General features: G+C 42.4%; 1 protein-coding gene across 2 annotated transcripts; it reads right to left on the reverse strand.

Moving 5' to 3' along the window:
- Window positions 1-125: 125 nt before the first annotated feature.
- On the reverse strand, window positions 126-22,661 carry LOC107374412 (gastrula zinc finger protein XlCGF52.1-like). Of its 2 annotated transcripts, none has more exons than XM_070547557.1 (3): window positions 22,488-22,661; window positions 21,845-21,957; window positions 126-2,173 (listed from the first exon to the last, which is right to left on the reverse strand). In XM_070547557.1, exons 2-3 carry the CDS (start codon window positions 21,852-21,854, stop codon window positions 1,206-1,208), a joined length of 978 nt encoding a protein of 325 aa, XP_070403658.1. In that variant the 5' UTR covers window positions 21,855-21,957; window positions 22,488-22,661; the 3' UTR covers window positions 126-1,205. The 2 variants fall into 2 exon arrangements, with proteins under 2 accessions (XP_070403658.1, XP_070403657.1); XM_070547556.1 differs by having other exon boundaries at window positions 22,414-22,661.
- Window positions 22,662-24,006: the final 1,345 nt, after the last annotated feature.

The following is a 24,006-nucleotide window of genomic DNA, read 5'->3' on the forward strand; positions in this document are numbered from 1 at the left end:
CTCTTTCACCTCTGTCTCCATGTCTGGTCGGAATTACAAAGCATTCAAAAATCAATAACAATAAAGTTTACAGCCAGACAGGACACGAGAAAAAAAAGTAATAAAACGTGATTGTGAACGCTCCCTCAAGTTAAGACAAGTTTATTATATAGCCCATTTCATACACAAAATGGTAGCCCAAAGTGCTTCACATAGTTAAAACTATCACGAGTGAAATGAAATAGATAAAATGTCACATCATGTTGTGTAAAATCAAATCAAAGTATATTGACACAGAACATAGTACACAAAAATAAAAGCATATAAAGTACATTTACTTTAAAATGTAGACCAAAGATAAAACAGTACATAATAGGTATACATATAAAATACATATTGAATAAATTTAACACAGTACAGATAAAGACCTAGTAGAGCACAGATGCAAGGATAGGTTAATGGAAGGCATCATGAAAAAGTTTAGTTTTTAATTAGTTTTCAGACCTGTGGAGAAAAAAAAAACCTACAAGATGCAGAAAAAAAGGACAAACCTCAAACCTTCATATTGTCAGCAATAAACACTAAAACTTAACTTTCCTGACCAAAAAACCCCCATAAAATGTATTCATTAAATCAGGAGAGCAAGAACAAATCTTATTTCTGATTTTACATTTTTATTTCAATTCAAACTATTTAGACTTTTGTGTTTTCATCACATTTAGCTTGTATTTTATTTAAAATATCATCAGCTTTACAGGTTAGCTGTTCTTGTGTGCTCAACAACTTATGTTACCAACTTTTAAAAAAATTACCAAATCATTCACATGAAGTAGATTTGTTATTCATTATCTGGAAGTATTTGATTAGTTTAAAAAACTAAATATGTTTTGTTTAATTTGGTTTTCAGAATGTCACTTGTTTATTTATACTAAAAAAATGTATGTACTGAAATACAGAGAAATCAACTTGTTAGTACAATGCATGTTAATATAGTAAGTATAGCATGTTTAACAAAAGCACATTCACACATGGAAAGTATCAATGTAAATAAATCATATGGCAGTAACTCTGCTGTACTTTCATTGTGTAAAAGTAGCTCACGGGCCAATAAATGTTAGAGACCCCTGCAATAGATCATTCAGCCTTAGTGGATGCTTAGATTATTGTTTAAAAGTTTTCTTTCGGCAAAATCTTCGTCCACAGAGCTCACACGCAAAAGGCTTCTGTCATTTGTGAACTCTTTTGTGTCTGTTTAAATGTGACTTTTGGGTAAATCTTTTTACACAGAGCTCACAGGTGAAAGGCTTCTGTCCTGTGTGAACACTCATGTGTCTGATTAAAGTCGACTTTCTGCTAAATCCTTTCACACAGAGCTCACAAGCAAAGGGCTTTTCTCCTGTGTGGACTCTCATGTGTCTGTTTAAATTTGTCTTTTTGCTAAATCTATTTCCACAGAACTTACAGGTGAAAGGCTTCTGTCCTGTGTGGACTCTCATGTGTGTGTTTAAACTACCCTTTAGACTAAATCTTTGTCCACAGAGCTCACAAGCAAAAGGCTTCTGTCCTGTGTGGACTCTCATGTGTGTCTTTAAATTACCCTTTAGGCTAAATCTTTGTCCACAGAGCTCACAAGCAAAAGGCTTCTCTCCTGTGTGGACTCTCATGTGACTGTTTAAAAGTGTCCTATGACGAAAAGATTTGTTGACAGACCTAAAATCTGACTCAGAACACCTGTTCTCATTCCAGTCATTGTCTCGGTCTCCAGTTTCAGACCCAGAGACTGACAGCTCAGAGTTTAGAGTTGCATCATCATCATCTCCAACGTCAGTCTCTGAAGAATCAGGAGTCAGTTCATGAGGGTTCAGATATGGGTTCCGGCTAGTTTCTACTCCACCAGTTTCTGCTGTCGTCTGGTCAGCTGAGCCGCTGGTTGAAACATCTCTGTCTTCTATTTGCTTCTGATGAAGCTGTGAGAACAGAGGCTTCTCTTCATGTTCCTCACTCTTTATAGAAGCAACAGTGAATGGAAACCTGGCAGCATCAGTCTCCTTCAAATGGAGATGCGCCCCTTCCATACTGGGCCAGAGTTTCTCCTGTTCCTCCTTTATGTGGAGAAAATCTAAGTCCTGCTGGTTGACACCAGCGCTATGTTCTTCTAGAGCTTCTTCTTTAACCAGCACCACCTGTTGAAAAGCTGTAGGAAACACAGAAACGCATGATGTGAATTACCGACAGCTGTAACTGTGTTTTCAAACATATAACAGGAGCCCTGACAAACAGCCAAGTAAAAGACGCATAATAACACCTATAATAAAAAGACCTTTTTTCCCTGCACACTGATCCAGGACATGAAAATTCAGTGAGCTGCATACTGACTAGAAAGTTTGTCCTTATAGCCTGGTGATATTGTGTGTGTGTGTGTGTGCGCGTGTCTTACATCCGCTGTGAGGACACATTTTTTCACCTCTAACATGGGGACATTTAAAAATTGTGAGGACATTTGCTAGGTTATCACAGTAAATAAAAACCTAATTTGGTTTTAGAGGTATGGTGTAGATTAACTTTTAGTTGAGGTTAGAGTTGGGAATACACAGGGGTGGACCTTTAAAGCCCCCGAGCGCCAATGGTGCTAAATTTTCTCGTCGGGCGGTAAATAATTGACGACTTACCCCCCCGGGTGGCACCCAAGCCTTTTTTGTCATTCACACACAGACTTTCACCTACATCATGGCTGCGCCCTGTAGAAAGCCGCCGTTTTCGATTCGCGCACGTGAACCTGCACGCCTCTAGTCACGTACTGCATGGCACTGCGCAGGTTCACATGACAAGAGGCGAGTTCACTATAAAAGACGGAGTGGAACCACGCTAGAAACACACAAGCACGCAGGAAGATGGCGCCACTACAGGGAAGGGATTTCTTGATGAAGCCTTCGGCAAAAACGGTTTAAATTTGGTGAGGAGAAGCGAGACAGTTCGAAATGGTATGAAGCAGAAAAGCATGTGCGTATGTGGAATTATTCTTGGCGGTTTAAAGAAGACGGGAGGCGCCGAGAATGGCTCGAGTACAGCAAAGCGGAGGAGGTGATGTACTGCGTTGTATGCTGGAAGTATATGACAGCAAAATCGAGTTTTGTTGAGGGAACAAATTCAAACTAGAATACGTTAAAGACCACGAAAAAACAGCGAGCCACATGAAGGCAGAAGACTGCTCTTGCAAATACAGCAATGGTAGGAGTGTCACCAGCTGCAAAGGCCCTCATGGCAATGACGAAAGCACAGCAAGACAAACTGGAAAAATTGTTTCGTACGGCTCACGCCATTGCAAAGAAAGGAAGGCCATACACAGACTTCACTTGGATGTGCGAGTAAGTATTATTTGCTTAACAAATTATCAAAATACTGGGTTTGATCTGTTTAACGATGTGTTTTTGTCAATTTCATTGTTTGATGGAGAAAAAATAGAACCAGAAAAGATGCACTGTAAGCCATCTTTGATTTAAAAAAATAATAATTTCTGTTTAACTGTCATCTTTTGCTTTTTTTTTTTTTAAAGATTTCCTTTTAAAAAAAACGTTCCTTTTTTAATTATTTTCACCTTTTCTTCCAGCCAGCCATAAATATATGGTTTCATGATGTCCAACGGCGAAGGCGTCTTCATTTCATGGATGGAAAGACTTCCACTGCTGCTGAGATGGACGACACAGAGCCAGAGGAAGATTTCATGTGTGTGGGTCAGGGCCGCTTGCTCTCCATGATGAGCAAGAAATATGAGGACGAGCTTGACAAGAACTTTGAGGTGGAGTAACATACTAGTCCACCACTAGCCAAATATTCAGCCTGCATCACAAAGGTGCCAGAGACTGACACAGTGCTGGTTGTAAATATGTAAATATATACAGAAAAGTTTATTATGTTTGTGAATGTGTGCAAAATAAAGGTTTAATACATTTAAAACAGTTCAGTTGCTATTTTGACTCTTTTTGGCAGCTGACCTGTGGGGCTGGTAAATTTTCAGAGTTATCGGCCCGGCTGGCCGGTTGGTTTTGAAGTTAATGTCCACCCCCGGAATACAGCAACAGTAGTTACTTAACCAGACTGGTAATCGAGAGAACTGGGAAATGGCCTGCCATTACCCTGGCCCACTCAGTGATTGCCGTCAGTCATGACATTCTTCATGTCTAATGGGCCATTCCCATCTGTACCGGGTCGGCCCCGGCCGGGTAGCCTCAGTCGGCCCCAGCCTGGCCCGGTTGATTCCACACATCCTTACCTTAAGCCCATGTGGGCTGATTCTACCCACCAATCAGAGGCTTGCTCTAATGGAAGGTGTGAATTTGCTGTCAGCAGTGGGTGTGTTGGCCCTGGTCGGCCTGAAGCAGACCCCCTCGAGAAGAGGGCTGAGAATGAGCCTTGGTTGGCCCGGAAAAATACCAGGCCACCCAGATATGTAAACAACCTACGCTACCGGGCCGACCCGGTACAGATGGGAATGGCCCATAAATGAACAATCCGTCATGTGACTAATCGGGCCTGTATTGGCGCTTTCACATCTGGGCATGCACGGATCGGACTGTGTGGCATTTGTCCGGGTCCTGCACCAGTAGGTTTTGTTCACACACACTTCTCATGAATGGGGAAATCTCCTAGCTAGTGGGCTGGGCCAAATAAATCACAGAGAAAGTCAGCGGTGACTCCCTTAAACAATGGCTGTGCAGCTTAAATCTCTTTGTGTGTTTCTGTGTGTGTGTAATCCTTACAGCAGTGAGGAGCGACGCCGCTTCAGTCAGAGGCAATACTAAACGGTATCCATGATAATGAATTGCGCATGCAAGAAGGTCCCGCTGCTTGGTTCAATCTGCCAATCGAAGGCTCCCACTAACGGTAGGCGTGTTTTTGAACCGGCCAATCAGTTGGTAATGGGTGTGTTGGACCTGTTCAGCCCAAAGCAGACCTCCTTGGTAAGTGGGCCAAAAAACCGACTAGTTTAGTGTAGAAAATTATAAGACTACCTAGATATGGGCACTTTAAAAGCTACCCAGTCTGGTCCATGCTGGCCCAGATGAGAAAGCACCATAAGTGACCATTTTGGAAGAACCAGTATAAGGTGGTGTTTTCGGACCAGTTGAGTTAACACGAAGTGCACATTGCGCAATTATGAGTATGCAGGGTGGGTTTGAGTGAGTAAGAAGAAACAATGGCTGCCAGAATTTAATAATCTGATCATCATCACCTGACACCACTTCTAAGTTTGACCTTTCATCATACTGGGACTTTTTTCTAGGGTACAATGCGTACCTGTAAATTTTCCTGGTATTTATTAGTCCAGATTTCTGAGATTTCTGAAAAACATATCTGTGTTCAGAAAAGAACCAAATAATGGAATTGGATAACAAACACAGATATTTAACAAAGATGTTCAAAGCCTTTCCTCCACCCACAGCACAGTCAGAGCCGCTTGAATAGAATAGAGTAGACTATAATTCCTACAGTTCGGAAAATCACTCCTTACAACAGAACATACACTTAGAGACAGTTGAGCTAGTTGCGAGACAGAAGCCATCTGGCTCTCCACTTGACGTTCTGCCACCTCGTCTCTGGAAGGCTGCCTTTCCGTGCCTTGGCCCTTAACTTGGTCAGATTATCAATGGGAGCCTCAGCACAGGTGTTGTCCCAGCTGCTTTGAAAGCAGCAGTTATTCGGCCGACCCTGAAGAAACCTGGTGCTGATGTCTCTGTGATAGAAAATTACAGGCCTATCTCTACCCTGCCCTTTACATCTAAACTGCTTGAGAAAGTCGTTTATCAGCAGCTGGTCTCACATTTAGCTGACTCTGATCTGTTTGAGGTTTTCCAATCAGGGTTCAGGTCTGGCCATAGCACAGAGTCTGCTCTACTGAGGGTCCTAAATGACATCTATCTATCACTAGATCAGGGTACATCTGTGCTGCTTCTGTTGTTAGACCTAACAGCAGCCTTCGACACAGTTGACCACGCAATTCTACTCGATCGCTTGGAACGATGGGTTGGGATCAAAGGGTCTGCTCTGGATTGGTTTAGATCGTATCTCCAAAACAGGACATTCTGTGTTAAACTGGGTGATGTTTTTTCTTCTTGGGAGGGGCTCCGCTGGGGGGTCCCGCAGGGGTCGATCCTTGGTCCTCTTTTGTTTGCCATTTATCTGCTACCTCTGGGGTCAATCTTTCGTAAACATGGCCTATCATTCCATCTGTATGCTGACGATTGCCAGATTTACTCTCCATTGTGTCAGGAGAAAGGTCACTCCATTCAGTCCTTTGTCTCCTGTGTTAATGAGGTGAAGTCTTGGCTAATGTCCAACTATCTACATCTGAATGAGGGAAAGACAGAGCTCATTGTTTTTCACCCCAACAGCAGGAATGTGGATCGTTATGCTGATCTTGGCCCTCTTTCTCCATACTCTAAACCAGTTGTTACCAGTTTGGGGGTGAAACTTGATGTAGGACTTAAATTTGACGCTCACATCAATTCTGTGATCCGGTCCAGTTTCTTTCACCTGAGACGCCTTGCTAAAATCAAGCCTATGCTGTTGAGAGCCCACCTGGAGCAGGTACTGCATGCCTTTGTTATTTCTCGGCTTGACTACTGCAACTCTCTATATGCAGGGTTGTGTCAGTCAACACTGCATCACCTACAGGTTGTGCAGAACAGCGCTGCCAGGTTCCTGACTGGGACCAGGAAACGGGACCACATCAGTCCGGTTCTGGCCTCTCTGCACTGGCTTCCGATTTGCTATCGCTCACAATTCAAAATCCTCGTCTTTGTTTATCATTTCTTCCAGGGTGGTGGTCCCCCCTATCTGGCCACTCTCCTGAACAAACATTCCCCATCACGTGCTCTGCGCTCCTCTGACCAAGGCCTGCTCTCTGTCCCTCGGTCTAGGTGTCGTACCCGTGGGGACCGGGCTTTCTCAGTCCTAGCACCGTCACTCTGGAACCAGTTGCCACCCTCAGATAGGCTGTCCCCTTCTCTGCCAGTCTTTATGAATCACCTAAAAACACACCTCCTCCGCTTGGCGTTTCCAGAACATGTTTGATTTTGCCCCTCTATTATGTTGAATCCATTCCACAGTTTTCATTGGTACACTCAATCCATCAACTCAATCCAAATGTGTTTCACACATTTGTCCTTTACCAGAATGTTTCATCTATCTTGTAATTTCCATTTTGTATTTTGTAATTTGTATTTTGTAATTTGAATTTCTTTTATTGTTGATTTATTCAATATATTTACATACAACTGTACAATGTTCAGCGCTTTGGGCTTCCTGACAGGGTTGCGGAAGGCGCTTTATAAATAAAGCTTTGATTGATTGATTGATAGAGAAAAAGAAGCAGAAAAATAAGCTATTATTGTAACCTTCAACCACTAAATTCAACGAATAAAATAAAAACTTGGGTTTCCAGAAATATGCATCATAAAGGACACTGACATACTAAAGTACATCAGTGCACAAGTATTGAACACATTCTGAATACTGCATTGATGTCATTGTGTAACAGAGCCATTATACACGTTTACTGCAGAGGGGATGAACGACCTATGGTAGTGTTCTGTTTTAGATCTTGGATGTCTCAGTCTGCCACTGAAGGAGCTGTCCACGGCCTCCGCAGTGGAATGCAGTGGGTGAGTTTTTTTTTAAGATGGAGGTCATCTTCACCATCATCCTCCTTTCACACATCTCCTCTAATGAATGTAGTTGGCAGCTGGGAATTAACTTTAAAGAACCTCAGCCTCCTGAGGACGTGGTGGCGGCTTTGGCCCTTCTTATACAGAGCATCTGTGTTGTTGGACCTGTTTGGTTAAGTGCTCCGGTGAACACCCCGGTACTTAAAGGTATTCACCACCTAAATGTCTGCATCCTGGATGTTTACTGGTGACTGAGGAGTAGTGTTTCTCTGGATGTCAACCACCATCTCCTTTGTTTTACTGGTGTTCAAGCAAACATCAGTCAATAAAGTCTACGATGACTGACCTGCACTTCAGGTCATTGCCCACCGACTAACAGCCAAGTCATCTGAGAACTTATGGATGTGACAGCGCTGCTGGTGTTGTAGGTGAAATCCGAGGTGTAGAAGGTGAATAGCAAACCTTTCTTTTCACTGCAATTCAAAGAGATAGGAAACAGCCGCGAAACATCCAAAATTTTCTCTCTCTGAGCCTCAGAACCTGGTTGAGCTGGAGAAAGTTTTCTGCCATCCAGGATTTGATGTCTAAATTGCAGTTAAAAAGTGCATCCATTGGTCATGTGTCATCAGGAGACACGGAGATGCACAACCGTGTATCATTAGCATAACTGTGAAAGTTGACTCCATGTCTCCTGATGACACCACCAAGAGGGAGCACATAAAGGTTAAAAGGCACTGGGCTTAAAATTGAACCCTGAGGCACACCACATGTAATCCTATGAATGCTAGAGGAATAGGTATCTAAACTTACCATAAAAGTCCTGTCTGTGAGATAAGATGAGAACTGTCTGTGAACAGTACCAGAGTGGCCAATTTCCTTTAGACATGTTAAAAGAATAGTGTGGTCTAGTGTATCAAAAGCAGCACTTAGATCCAGTAGAACCAGCACTGTCGCTCTCTGTTCATCATAATTTTATTTAAAATGTTCAGAAGGGCTGTCTCCATGCTGTGGTTCACCCTAAAACAAGCTTTTCTAAAATTTTGCTTGAAAAGAGTAAGTTAGATACCGGTCTAAAACTGTTAAAATCATTTAAATCTTAATTGCTTTTCTTCAACAGGGGCCTTGCCACTAACCCTTTAAAGGCAGAAGGAAAGACCCCCGTCTAAACTGAGCAATTCGTAATGATTCACATTTAATCTCCAAAAGATCCATAAATTGTTTAAAAAACTTTGTGGGAATTGGGTCCAGAGCACATGTGGTGGGCCTCACCAAGGAGAACACTTTATAAAGAGTCACACCAGGAAAAAACTGTCCAGCGTTTCCTCTGACAAAGCGCTGCAAAGACCCCCCTCCCCAGAGCACACTACCACACCACTGAACCTTTAGCCCCTGAGGCAAAATGGATTGAGATGGGCCAGAAAAAGTGGAACAGAAAAAAAGAAACTGGGGAAAAAAAAGAAAAAAAAAGCTCTGGCAACAGATGCATGTTCAGTCTGGTTTAAGGTGGAGATTTTGGGTCAGTTGAATTATCGTGCAGCGGCTGGGTGTGCGGGAGGGTTGGGGAGGGAGAAACGGTGGCTGTCAGGAACTGATCATGATGATGCGGTGCTGATGATCCAATTATCAGACTCATATCCTTTGGGGATAGAGAGCAGTGCTTTGGGCCGGTACCAGTACCACTGCCATTACTAATTTTGACCTTTCAGCATACCCGCAGTAGAATCATGAAGGTCATCTAATTTGGGACAAAGATCACATTTTCCCAGCTGGGTCAAGCTGGGTCAGACTGTAACTTTTAAGTCCACAGATTAACCCAGGAGCCCTGATGTCTGCTGAATATCACCCCTTATCTGCTGCTGTTCCGTCCCAGAAGAAGGGCTGTTCAAGTTTACGATAATAATCTAAATAACAGCATGATGATCATTTATGAAATATCTTGCCAAATGCATAAACCTTCACCTCTGGCTTATATTGTCTTTGATTCATAGCCTTTTAATCTATAGTTTTATATATATATATATATACACACACATCCATATATATATACACACATCCATGTATATATATATATATATATATATATATATATATATATATATATATATATTAGGGCTGTCAACAATAACGCATTAACGACGTTAATTCGGTTTTGGTCGTTAATTAAGTCCATTTTTTTTAACACATTTGATGCATGCGCAGTGTAACGAATCATTTGTTAGGAAAGTGTTTGGGGAGTTAAGGCGAGATGGAGCAAGGTGGGCCTTTTGATGGATTCAGAAAAAAAAAGAATAATGATGGTACAGTTAACAAGTTCAAGGTTTGTTGCCAGATTTGTAATAAGGAGTTTCAATTTCACTGGAGCTGTTGAAGCTTGGGGTACCATGTCAACGCCAAATATGCGTTTGCTGGTGGACCGTCAGGTGCTGTAAGTGGTTCGCACCAGACTATGCTGGATTTTCCCAGGCCATTAACAAAATCAACCTCAGATAAGTTGACCAACACAATAGCAAAATGGATTGCAAAGGATTGTAGACCCATTAGCATTGTGGAAGACCCGGGCTTCGTGGACGTTTTGCAAGTCGTGTCTCAAGACTCATCCTATAAGCCACCGTTCAAGAGCCACAGTTATGACGAAAATCCACAAGCTCGATGAGAACAAAAAAGAAAAAAGGAAAGAGGTCTTGGCTCAAGTAAATCATGTCGCCCTGACAGGAGACCATTGGACATCCGTGAGTAACAACAATTACCTCGGAGTAATGGCACATTACATCAGTGACGCATGGGAACTGAAGTCTTTTGCGTTGACTATATTAAAAACAGAGGAGCTTCATTTTGCGGATGCTTGTAAAGAACAGTTCCTGTCTATGGCACGTAAGTGGGACATAGAGGTGAAAACGACAACTATTGGAACTAGAGCTGAAACAACTAATCGATTTAATCGATTATTAAAATAGTTAACAACTTTTTTAGTCATCGATTAGTTGTTTAATAATCATATTTTACCACATAAAGTCTATTTTTACCACAATCTGACATCGATTACAATCTGTTAAATTTGCCGCCAGTGTGTGGCAGTAATGAGCCACTGATCTACCAGTGGAGCCGTAGAAGAAGAAACAAGCCAATAAGTGCCCTCGGTTTTCATGACGTATCACGTTACTGACGCTCATCTTGCTGTGAGAGATGGCAGAACAAGAAGAAATACGGAAGAAAAATAGAAGCGACAAAACTGAAGAGAAACCCTGGACAAAAACCTCACGAGTATGGGAGCACTTCACTCTAGATGCCATGAAAAGACGGGTGACCTGCAAAATATGCAAAAACCATCTAGCATGGCACGGAAGCACGACATCCCTAAGTGAACATTTGAGACGAAAACATGTGGGGGCTGATGCAGCAGAGGAAAGTCCGGTAAATCCGGTAAGTAACAGAAAATAAACAAGCTAACGCAGATCAAATTTGGGAGCTGAGTTCATTATAGTGGATGTTAAACATGTTTTTTTTTTGCCGCATCAGTCTACAGTGTTCTACTTCTGATTGACTAGATGCAATTGTGAATCTCCTCCGTGTTGTGTATCATGCGCTTGCCAAATTTAGCACGTCTGTTTATAAGAATGTTCTCGTTAAGAGAAAAACGGCACAAACCCATAACTATGTTCCTCATTCAAAAAAGGACAACTCCGCGGAGAAAAATATACAGACGAGCTGTGTCCAGGTGAATATAACGCGGCATAGTTGTACGCTTTCAATTTTTAAATACAGGAGAAATTCAGAAAGTCCTTTTTTTTACTATTAAAAGGCTGTTTTACTGTCTAACGCTGTAAAACGCCTCACAACACATTTTTGTCAAAATAAATGATCACTGTATATTGTTAATTAATTCAAATAATGTAATATTGATTTAGTGTTGTAGTGTGTGCGCTGCTTTATTTTATATGTGTACATATTTCAGTCTATTTGTGTTTCTTATGCAGAAAAAAACAAGCAATGATGGACAACTACATGGGGAACAAGACACTCACCCCCCAGCAATGCATACCACTTACAAACTCTATTCTAGATTCTACATTATTTTTTATGGAATTTACCTGTTATATTTTGATGCCAAAAAATTATTCTGGACTGATATTTTGCACTGTTTAGCTCATTTTACACCGCTGACTGTGTTCATGTGCAATAAAATACATTGCAGTCAACTGCACAATTCTCTTATGTTTTTCTTTTTCTTCACTGAAATGTATTCATCACTTGTATAGGTTAAATAGCTAAACAGTAACAAACCGATTAATCGATTAATCGAAAAAATTATCGACAGATTAATAGATATGAAAATAATCGTTAGTTGCAGCCCTAATTGGAACTGACAGTGCATGCAACATGGTTGCTGCAATTCGACTTACACCATATGAACACATGAACTGTGTCACTCACATGGTGCAGAGAAGTGTCACAGTGAGTCTTGCTGACAGCGGGTTTGTGAATGCTTTGGTCAAGGCTTGCAAAGTTGTCGGTCATTTTAAGCACAGCCCAGCAAATTCCGCAGAGCTTCAAGCACAACAAGCCAGCCTGGGAAAGAAGCAAGAGCCATTGATCCAGGATGTTCCAACACGTTGGATTTCAACTCTGGAAATGGTCAAGCGCTTGAGCAGCAATAAAGAGGCTGTCATCGCAGCCCAGGACAATCAGGAGCACAAACTCGTTTTGCTGACCGCAGCAGAGTGGGATAAACTGCAGAGGCTGGAGACACTTCTAGAGCCATGCAGGTAAATCAGTCAGTAGCCCATCAAATAATATTACCTTGATTATTTTCTGGAATAAATTAAACCAAGTTAAATATCTATAACATGTATGTACGTAAAAAATTATTATGAATATGATGCTAACCTCTGTTCTAGTCTCTCTCTCTCTCTCTCTCTGTGTGCGTGCGTGCGTGCAGGTATGTAACTGATCTCCTGGGTGGGGAGGCCTATGTCTCCTGTTCTGTGGTACTACCTTCTCTCTGCCACTTGTGTCTCAAGATGGAAGCCTGTGATGAGGACCCTGGATATGTAGTGCAATTAAAGACCAAGTTCAAGGAGGAGCTAGCATCCCGTCAAGAACAGCTCAAAAATCATCGACATATACAGTGGGGCAAAAAAGTATTTAGTCAGCCACCAATTGTGCAAGTTCTCCCACTTAAAATGATGACAGAGGTCAGTAATTTACATCATAGGTACACTTCAACTGTGAGAGACAGAATGTGAAAAAAAATCCATGAATTCACATGGCAGGATTTTTAAAGAATTTATTTGTAAATCAGGGTGGAAAATAAGTATTTGGTCACTTCAAACAAGGAAAATCTCTGGCTCTCACAGACCTGTAACGTCTTCTTTAAGAAGCTTTTCTGTCCTCCACACGTTACCTGTATTAATGGCACCTGTTTGAACTCATTATCTGTATAAAAGACACCTGTCCACAGCCTCAAACAGTCAGACTCCAAACTCCACTATGGCCAAGACCAAAGAGCTTTTGAAGGACACCAGGAAAAGAATTGTAGACCTGCACCAGACTGGGAAGAGTTAATCTACAATAGGCAAGCAGCTTGGTGTGAAAAAATCAACTGTGGGAGCAATTATCAGAAAATGGAAGACATACAAGACCACTGATAATCTCCCTCGATCTGGGGCTCCACGCAAGATCTCATCCCGTGGGGTCAAAATGATCATGAGAACGGTGAGCAAGAATCCCACAACCACACGGGGGGACCTGGTGAATGACCTGCAGAGAGCTGGGACCACAGTAACAAAGGTCACATCAGTAACACACTACAACGGCAGGGAATCAAATTCTGCAGTGCCAGACGTGTTCTGCTGCTGAAGCCAGTGCATGTCCAGGCCCGTCTGAAGTTTGCCAGAGAGCACATGGATGATACAGCAGAGGATTGGGAGAATGTCATGTGGTCAGATAAAACCAAAGTATAACTTTTTGGTATAAACTCAACTTGTCGTGTTTGGAGGAAGAAGAATACTGAGTTGCATCCCAAGAACACCATACTTACTGTGAAGCATGGGGGTGGGAACATCATGCTTTGGGGCTGTTTTTCTGCTAAGGGGACAGGACGACTGATCCGTGTTGAGGACAGAATGAATGGGGCCATGTATCGTGAGATTCTGAGCCAAAACCTCCTTCCATCAGTGAGAGCTTTGAAGATGAAACGTGGCTGGGTCTTCCAACACGACAATGATCCCAAACACACCGCCCGGGCAACAAAGGAGTGGCTCCGTAAGAAGCATTTAAAAGTCCTGGAGTGGCCTAGCCAGTCTCCAGACCTCAACCCCATAGAAAATCTGTGGAGGGAGTTGAAAGTCCGTGTTGCTCGGCGACAGCCCCAAAACATCACTGCTCTCGAGAAGATCTGCATGGAGGAATGGGCCAAAGTACCAGCTACTGTGTGTGCAAACCTGGTAAAGACCTATAGTAATCGTTTGACCTCTGTTATTGCCAACAAAGGTTATGTTACAAAGTATTGAGTTGAATTTTTGTTATTGACCAAATACTTATTTTCCACCCTGATTTACAAATAAATTCTTTAAAAATCCTGCCATGTGAATTCATGGATTTTTTTTCACATTCTGTCTCTCACAGTTGAAGTGTACATATGATGAAAATTACTGACCTCTGTCATCATTTTAAGTGGGAGAACTTGCACGATCGGTGGCTGACTAAATACTTTTTTGCCCCACTGTAAATATTGGACAATGGGTTTCCATAGTCTCCAATAACACGTTTTTGTGCCAAAATGGGAGGTGGCCACCACCACCATTTTGACCGTGTCACAAGTTCCGTCAAGCCCAGACAATTCCACAAAATGGAAGAGAGGTGGAGCTGAGGGTGGGGCTGAAAGGCTGGGATGAACTGACGACACCCGGTCAAGCTAACCTGAAGCTAACCCAAAGCTAACGTGGAGGTGGGAGCTAAGCTAATGGAGGTAGCAACCTAGCTACAACCAGAGTTAAGTGTGCACAACACCAGAGCTTCTGAGTCAGAGATACGCTGGGCTGACCACTGGGTAAAACCGGGTGGAACACAGAGGTCTCCCGAAAGCTGCTGAAAGCCGGCAGCCCGTGCAGCAGACAGAAGCTGCGATCAGACAGAGATGCGTCGAGCTGCGGGGAGGGGAGAAACACAAGCCGGCCGGCAGCCTGCGCAGCAGAGAGAAACCGCGATCAGACAGAGAGGCGACGAGCTGCGGGGAGGGGAGAAACGGGTGGAAAACAGAGGTCTCCCGAGAGCTCCATAAGCCGATAGTCGGAACCCAGCTCCACCAACATGTTATATTTCAACCCATTTTCTAAAGTGCAGCATTATGTTAAATGCACTGGGTTTTACCCTATTACATTTAAATTTCATGGTTAAACCGTACATGTTAAAATCTAAGCTTAGCTCGACAGTGACCTGAAATACATAAATATAATTTTACTTACCGAAAAAAATGAAGTGGAGACTCCTTGGACGCTCTATTAGTGCAATTAATGCCACAGCAAGTCATTTTGTCCAACAATTGCACAAAAAAATATCCAAAACAGAAGACACAAACACAGAGACTCAAAATCCGGGAGCAGTTTCCAGGCCAGACCGAGGCTCTACTGAGGCCTTTCCACGGATCTGAGGCGGCGGTCACGTGGGTCGGATGCTCATTAATTATACATAATTTTAGGCTTTTAATACACTTAAACAGAATAGTGACAAAAAATTCACCCCCCTCAGAGTTGTCATGAGTGTAAACTAGATCATTTAAACTAAAAACATGTTTGGGTACCAGGCTGTAAACATGTTTATTTCTGCTGTGAAATTGGTATTTTTAACATGGGAGTCAATGAGGATTTGCTCGCTTCTGACACCAACCCCCAGCGGATGAGGGTGGAACTGCAATTTTTGGTACTTCCGGGTTGGCCTCAATTTTTGAGCCGCATTGTGGGGGCTAGTCAAAAATGCATGGCTCCAGATTGCTACAGTATTGGATCATCATTTCAAAGACTTAAAATGCCTGCCCAAGACAGACAGGGAAGAGGTGTGGACTAGGGCTGAAACGATTCCTCGATTACCTCGAATAATTCGAGTACAAAAAAGCCTCGAGTCAAATTCTCTGCCTCGAGGATTCGTTTAATTCATATTTAATTAATTTGTGGCTTTGCAATCGCCCGGGGTCATGTTTCACCCGGACTGAAATAAGTGACGCACATGCCCACTGGACTGGATGCACACGTGAGTAGCGAATGTAACTTAACTTTCTCTTAAGCCATGGCGGACAATTTGAACCCCGGTGGAGTGCGAAAAAGACAGAAAATGTCAAAGTTGTGGTACCATTTTTCACTTAGTAAGTGTAAATACTGTAAAATGGATTTAGCCTACCACAACACCACATCCTCCATGCTGCAGCACACGTAAATGTCACTTCTGCAAGCGGACTCGGAGCCTCTACAAGATAATGCATTTTAGCCTGTATTTCTATATATTCTGCGGACACTGTGCGACTTTCTCGTTTGTAGCAGTCAAGTTTAAGCTCACACTGTGCGTCTGCTAGCAACACGTCAGACTTAAAATGTGCTAAAAAATAGCAGTTTTTACACAATATGTTGGACTTTTTATTGTATTGTTATTGATGTCTGTTGTCCCTCAGGATTGCTGCAGGAGGACACGGGTATTTATGAGTGGCGGAGGAAAACGAAAGAAAGTAAATACATGTTGTGTGATCAGTATAATTTGACCAAACCACAGCAAACATGCTTTCTCGACAGTCCTTGTTATTGTGTGAGAAAAAAAGTGTAGAAATTAAAACGGACGTGTGTTGATAAGGAAACAGCCGGCGAGCTTTTTGCGCATGCGCCGTGAGCGGTTCTGGTTCTGTTTGGGCCGCAGCCGCTTGCAGCGCTACTTCAACAGTTATCCTCCTAGTTTTTGTCTGGCTTGCAGGCTTGCAGATTCTCGCACGAGGGGAAAATCGGCTCAGGTTGTTTACTTATTTTTTGCACAGACATTTGTTTACTGTGAAGTAAAGTTCAAGTGCTGAAGTTTTGCAAACTAATTTTGAATAAAACTTGAAGAATAAATGGCAATTGCTTGCTCATTTTAAGAGGTCTTTCATATTTTATAACATGCTATTTCATATAATGGTTTACAAACACAAAAGGGTAATTTATTAGAGTACTCGATTAATCGAAAAAAAGATTTGATAGAGTACTCGACTACAAAAATATTCGATAGCTGCAGCCCTAGTGTGGACCACACTTGAAGGAATGCTGCAACAAGAATCGCCCAGAAAGTCTTCACAGACACATGATGATCGGGCCACCCCAAAAGAAAATCTGCCTTCTGCAAATGAGCTCGGATACAGATTCAGAAGATGAAGAGGTCCAGCCTGCCATACACAGGTACAGAGCAGAGTCCACCGTTAAATTGGAGGACTGTCCCTTGAGGCTGAAGTGTAAACTCCCCTCAGAAGAAATGTGGAAAGCTGCTGTCGCCATGGAAACTCTTTCTCCCTATCCCAGCCTGGGCGGGACTGTGACCGGTGAAGGCCATGGAACCGTATCTAGGGTCAATGTGCTCTCTAACCCAATAATCTCCCTCCCCTGTTCAAACGGAGGTGGTGAGCACTGCTGCCCCTCGGGGATGCTTGCGGCTGTGTACTCTGAAGTGAGGAGAGTCCCAGAACCCTTCCTCCCTACCTAGTGGAGACTTATGTTGTGTATCGTCTGAAGTTTGTGTGTATATCTGTTTGAGGTGTTTTTTTTTTTGCATAGCAAAGCTATCCTCTCTGTCGGGGTAACTCTGAAGTTCTTTTTTCCCCCTCCCCCTGACTCTATCCTCGTATAAACCCTCTCGATCTATAACGGTAGTGCGACTCGTGTTGCGAATGACCACAGTCACCAATTCTTGTCATGTGTCTATGTATAAATGTATGTCTGATCTTGGAATTTTCTGTACTGAAACAATTGCCCTGCGGACAGTCAATTTCCCTCTGGGATTAATAAAGTATTATTGTGTTGAATTGAGGTGGTGGGCATCTCATTCAGGAGCCTATGAGAAGCTGGCCTCACTGGCTCAGAAATATCTAGCCACTCCTGCAACCACTGTTCCCTGTGAACGACTTTTCTCAGTTGCAGGTCACATTGTGAACAAGAAAATGTCAGCTTTACTTTCGGAAAATGTGAACAAGTTAGTTTCCCTCAGCAACTGGCTGAAAGATGAAAAAGCTCAGTAGATTTGAAAGGTGATGTGTAAACAAGAAGACCAGTTTCAGTGCAACATGATATAGTAGTTAGGCTTGCTTGAGCAACTGGATTAGTGAATATAGGAAAAGGTAAAATATTGTTCTTTTTATTTAATTTAAAGAGCAAGTCACCCCCAAACCAACTTTTTTTTTGCTGATAAATGACATGAACGAGTGTCTAATCGCGCTGCAGACATGTGTAGTCAATAATTTAGAACTTCATTGTATTTTAGTTAAATTTTAAATATTCTGCCTAAAACTGTCAGTATTGTGCCGTCGTCAGGTAAAAACTCTGCGCTGTATTTGAATTTAAATCTGCCACCGCTACTGGCTAAGAGGTATGCTATGATGTAAACTGGTTCATTATGATGTCACAATGCCATTGTAAGCCTGTGTGTTTGTTAGCAGCTCCGCCCTCTCGGTCTGCCAGGCAACAGTATTTGTTGCATTTTTCAAATATTACGTGGGAGTGAAGTTAGTCTCTTGTAGGGGGGTGACTTACTCTTTAAAAGTTTTATTGAAAATATTTTTTCAACACTAAAACGCAATGGATGACTCAAATTGTGTATGATAAAGATGTGGTGGGCCACAGTTATGCTTTGACTACATTTATTGCTTTCAGTTCTATTGAATACTGTATTGTACATCCTGGTTAATAGGAATGCCAAAAAGGAAGCGGTGGGACATTGCAAAGACAAATATTATAGTGTGTAGTATGTTTCAGCTTGATTTAAACCACCATTATTTGGCTGTGTTAATAAACAGACATAATATGAAAATTGTGTATCTGTATCCTGTTATTTATATTTTGGTATGCGTATATATATATATATATATATATATATATATATATATGTATATATATATATATATATATATATATATATATATAATGTATCTAATGTCAGTTGTTGTAGTCGTATTTACAATAATTTCACTTAGACCAAAATAATCTGCTTGTATGATGGATTTCTGGTCAGGGTCAATGCTTTAGAAGTTAGAAGTTAACCCATCAACTAGGGCTGGGCGATATGGCCTAAAGTCAATATCACGATATATTGAGGATTTCACCTCGATAACGATAAATGGACGATAACTACAGGTATGCACTAGGCTTGGGCAGTATTACGGTATTACCGTATACACGGGGTATTACAAAATAGCGACGGTGTCAGTTCCAATACCGTCATGAAAAACAGCTGTGAGACTGACCAGTTCCTCTACCCTCCCCATACTCCAGCTCTGCAGGGAGAGCGTGTTGGCTGTATCAGAAGACGACCTCCAGCTTACAAAGTCAATAAAAACCACAATTCTAAAAAAGCCAAGTATGAATCTGATTCAGTGCGCAAATTAATGCGAAAATGCACTTTCCTCGATCCTCGTTACTGCGGCAGATATGAGCTTGATGACAACGCACTGGCTCAAATCAAAGCTGAATTACAGGCTGAGATTGTGAGCTTAGAGGGACAAACAGCACCAGAAGCATCCGAACCATAGAGGAACGATCACAACGCAAAAAGGTGTATCTGGGGGCTCTCCTGCAAAAACGAGCCGCTGACGCTGCGCCGGAGGGTCCCGTCAGCCGCGCAGAGCAACGAGCTGGAGATGAAATAACAGCGTACTGTTTGGAACCTGTTATTCAAGGGGACGAAGACCCTCTTCTCTGGTGGAAATATGCTGGCAGTAGTTTTCCCCAGCTGTCACGACTGGCCCGGAGGTATCTATGTATTTGTGCCACCAGCTCACCATCGGAGCGGGTTTTCAGCACCGCAGGTAAAGTTGTTGGTCCACAACGTGCAAACTTGAACCCAGAAAAAGCAAACATTCTGGTTTTTCTGGCGAGAAATCTTAACTAGATTTGCTGCAACATGCCGTAATGTTCACAGTCCTGTGTGTGTGTGTGTGCGCGCGCACGCGTGTGGCCGTGTGACGGAGTTTTCTTTTTATAATTTTAATGCAGTTGTTTTCGTTGCAATAATTTAAATGTTTATGGTTATTCAACTCTTGTTGACTGTTACAGCTTATTTGCACTGTTTCATGCTGCTCGTTGATAAGTTGTTCACTTGATTTGCGCACAACAGCTGTCCTCGGTTTTTACGTTGATTTATTGCTGTTGGACTGTTGACTCTTTGCACTTGTTTATAAGCTGCGTTTTTTGTGTTAGTAAATGTTGTTAATAGTATGTGAGTTGCGTTGTTATTTTTTTAGTTATTGTTTGGTATTCGGATTCAGAAAGGTGAAGGTCCACTTGAGGCTTACGTCATACTTTTTAAGTATTAACGGTAATACTGTATACCGGGGTAAAATTAAGTGGAAGTTAGACGGTATTCAAATTTGGATACCGCCCAAGACTAGTATGCACATAAAACAAAAGTTGTCCACTAGATGGGGCTGTCACATGTATCATGTTGAGTCACATTTCTACGTGACTCAAGGTGGTACAGCTTCTTAAAGGTAACATTACCAACCTACACACATCTTTTCATTTTTTTTATTATCAAATTTATTGACGGGAAAAATGATTTTGATATAAGTCAGAAATTTCGATAACGATAATTTTTCGGTTTATTTCCCAGCCCTACCATCAACATATAAAAAATGGACATTACCCCATTGCTCATTGCTCTCCCTGTTAGTTGCTGCTGCTGACTGAGGCACCGCAAAACCGAGGCTCACCTATGGCCACTGGGTTGGCTGGCATACCTGCTGAACACCTAAGGTATGCTAGCAGTAGTTAGCACCACTCCTTGCTATCTGCATTTCATAATTTCTTGCTCATGGATGTTTGCCTGATTCAGTGCTAGCTGTTCTGTTGGTCCCAGTGATGAAAGACAAGGGTGGGAGAGGTGGTAGCATGGATACCTATAGGTCCATTGCTCTGGCTAGCACTCTCTCAAAAGTCTTGGAAAGAATTCTGCAAGACAGAATTAATGACGCCTTAAAAATCACAGCCAATCAGTTTGGCTTTGAGTCTGAGCGTGGTACAAACATGTGTATATATGCCCTAAACAAGATCGTGACCAAATACAGAAACCAGAACTCCTCAGTCTCTATGTGCTTCATTCCAGCATTTACTTCATTGTCTCAGTTATCTTGTTTCACCCATCATTCATCATAATCTGTTCATTATTGTTCCTGACCCTCAGCCCATGTCTGCCTGCTGCCCATCCACCCTGTGCTCCCACCGCTCACCTTTCCTGAAGTCCTGGACAATAACCCGTTCGACTCTTCAAGCCACCACCTTGCCTACAAGGTCACCACCTCCTCAGATCTGACTCCTTCCCTCCCCTCGAGCCCTCAGCTACCAACAATACAGTATAGGTCACCACTCTCCGTTCACATCAGCTACCAGTCTGCAGCCAGTTAATTGACTCATTTCCAGAATCTCTCGAGCCCGAGACCATCGCCACACGTCTTTTTCTCCCTCAGTTTTCCTTAAATAAACCCTGTTTGCTTTGATTTTCTGTGTCCGAGACTGATTCTCCGTGTCCTGGTACAAAAACTCAACCCCAGCATGTCAACTATTCATAAAGCTGCTGCAAAGAGGTGTTCCAAGATGCATTGAACACATCCTGGTTTACTTGTATGGTAAGCAAATGCTACACATAAAATGGGATAACAGTATCTCAGAGCCATTTAAGGTCAGTAATGGAGTCAGACAAGGAGGTGTTCTATCCCCTCTTCCTTTAAACCTGTACATGGATGACTTATCAGTGAGGTTAAAGGTCAGCAGGACTGGTTGTGCAGCGGGTGGTGTCATAAATCATATGATGTATGCAGATGATTTAGTGGTTCTAAGTCCGAGCACCGCTGGTCTACAGCAGCTACTAGATATCTGCTCTGACTACAAGTAGAACACAACATTGTGTATAATGCAGCTAAAAGTGTGGTTAGGATTCGCCGGGCCGAGGACGAGCAAATGAAGTTATCTGAAAGGTGGCAGCCCTACCTGTGTCCATGCTGTCCAGGTCCAGGTGGTGAAGAACACACGATGAAGCAGTCCCAGCTGATGGATGATCCTGAAGTGGTAGCAGGTTTTCTTTAGCCGTGTTTAGCTAACAGCTGCAATAGAAACAAAGCAGGAGAGCTGATTAAGATGCTGCTTCAGAACAACGCAGGAGATTAAAGATCCAACGCTTTGGTTCTGATCAGCTGAGGACAGATCCAGTCTGGAAAAGTGGACCTTTGGTCACCAGAGTTCACGGAGTAGAGCTAACCGCTTTTTCCTCCAGAGTCACATTCAGATTCGGGGCTTTTCCGTCGGAGAGAGTGAGCAGGATGGATCAGAGAGCGAGCAGCGATCCTGCATCATGACCAACTCAGATGAGCGAGTCTGATAGAGGGAACCTCTTCAATCTGATGAAAGCAGCAAAACGAGCGCGGCAATGCTATTGTCTCTAATTTCCCTCTGGGATGAATAAAGTATCTTTGAATTGAATTTGATTGAATTTCTCAGAGAGGCCAAAGGAACAGCAGCAGATCCAGAGGGCAGGAAGTCTAGAGAAAAGCTTTTCTCACCCACAACCTGATTCTGGAGCTCCGATTGTCACGAAGACCGCAGAATATCTTCTCTGGTTCTGGAAAGAACTCACCAAGTTGTTGAGAAGAAAGTTTCCACAGCCTGGTGAGAAGATTTCTGCAGCAGCAGTTAGTCGCTTTAGCTGATCAACTCTCCCAGAGACTGAAGTGAAGACATTTTTACTGCAGAGCCTCAAATATTCTCCTCACACATCAGAACAGCAAGCTAGCTCTGCTAGCAGCTTCCGGTTTCTGCTTTTTCCGGTGGTCGGTGACCAGCGTAATGGGGCACTAGCGCCGCCTGCTGGAGCAGAATAAAACACACCTTTGTGATCAGAATGGGACTAATAAAACACATAACATCTGTTATATTTTTATTATTTTAGGTGGTCTCTTCAAAAGCCACGAAAAACAAGTAAAAAATATTTTTTTCTTTATGATGTTTTTAAATCTAAATCTGACCAGTTTTATTCTTTGTGATTTTCAAACAAACTAAAAAATCTTACTTTCTATAAAGAATGTGATAGAAACTTTTGATGTTGTTGTTTTTATTTTTAGCAGCTCTGAAGCAAATAAAAAGTGTTGGGAAGGTGCTGACTTAGTTATTATAGCTTCATGTAATGCTTAATGAGGCCACCAGAGGGTGACACTCTTGTTTTGTCCACTCACTGAGCTCTGATGGGCAAAAGTAAAAAATTAGTTTCTATTTAGAATAAATATTCCTCATATGTAATATAATATAATAAATACACAGTATAAAGATATAATACATGTGTAACTGTTGTGTTTTTCACTCAAGTCCAGAATCTTTTCTTCAGTTTCTGAGGTGTTTATGGACAGGTTGTCTCCAGAGCACCATGGGTTAGTGGTAGGACAATGGAGTCAGGCTTCATCATTGGACACAAAGACAGAGACTACCATCAGCCAGGAGCTTGTTGTGTTCATCATTTAGAGCAGAGCACTCTGTGCAACACCCACTTACAAAATGTTGCTGCACAGCTGATGGACACTGAGAATCAAAAACAGGAAGGCTGGAACGCAGGTGAGCGAAGGTTTATTAAAACAAAATAGAACAGATTAACAGACCATTTTCTATAAAAGCTTCCAGTGTGAAAGAGAGAGCAAGGCAGAAATACAACAAGTTATTATGCTCTCAAATAGATAAGATTAGTTCAGATCTTAAATAAAATAAAGAGCAATAGGAAGCAGGAGAGACTGTTCTCAAAGCAAGCCTAAAGAGGTAAGTCTTCAGCTGCTTCTTAAAGAAGACCACTGAGTCCACTGATCTCAGGCTCAGGGGGAGAGAGGTCCAGAGTCTGGAGGCCACAGCAGCAGATGATCTGTCACCTTTGGTCTTTAGCCTGGTGCTGCACAACCGGTAGGTTTGGTCACGGGACCTCAGGGACCTGGTGGGGGTGTAGGGACTGAGAAGATCACCAATGTATGGTGGTGCTTGTCCTTGTAAGGCCCTATAGACCAGAACCAGGATCTTTAAATAAACCCTGAAGTTGACTGGCAGCCAGTGAAGCTGGAGGAGAAGCGGAGTGTAAGTGCTTTACAATGATGCCACCGATCCCTCTGACCACCACCAGC

This window comes from Nothobranchius furzeri, chromosome 2 (genome assembly GCF_043380555.1).
Source record: "Nothobranchius furzeri strain GRZ-AD chromosome 2, NfurGRZ-RIMD1, whole genome shotgun sequence".
NCBI classification, from domain to species: Eukaryota; Metazoa; Chordata; class Actinopteri; order Cyprinodontiformes; family Nothobranchiidae; genus Nothobranchius; species Nothobranchius furzeri.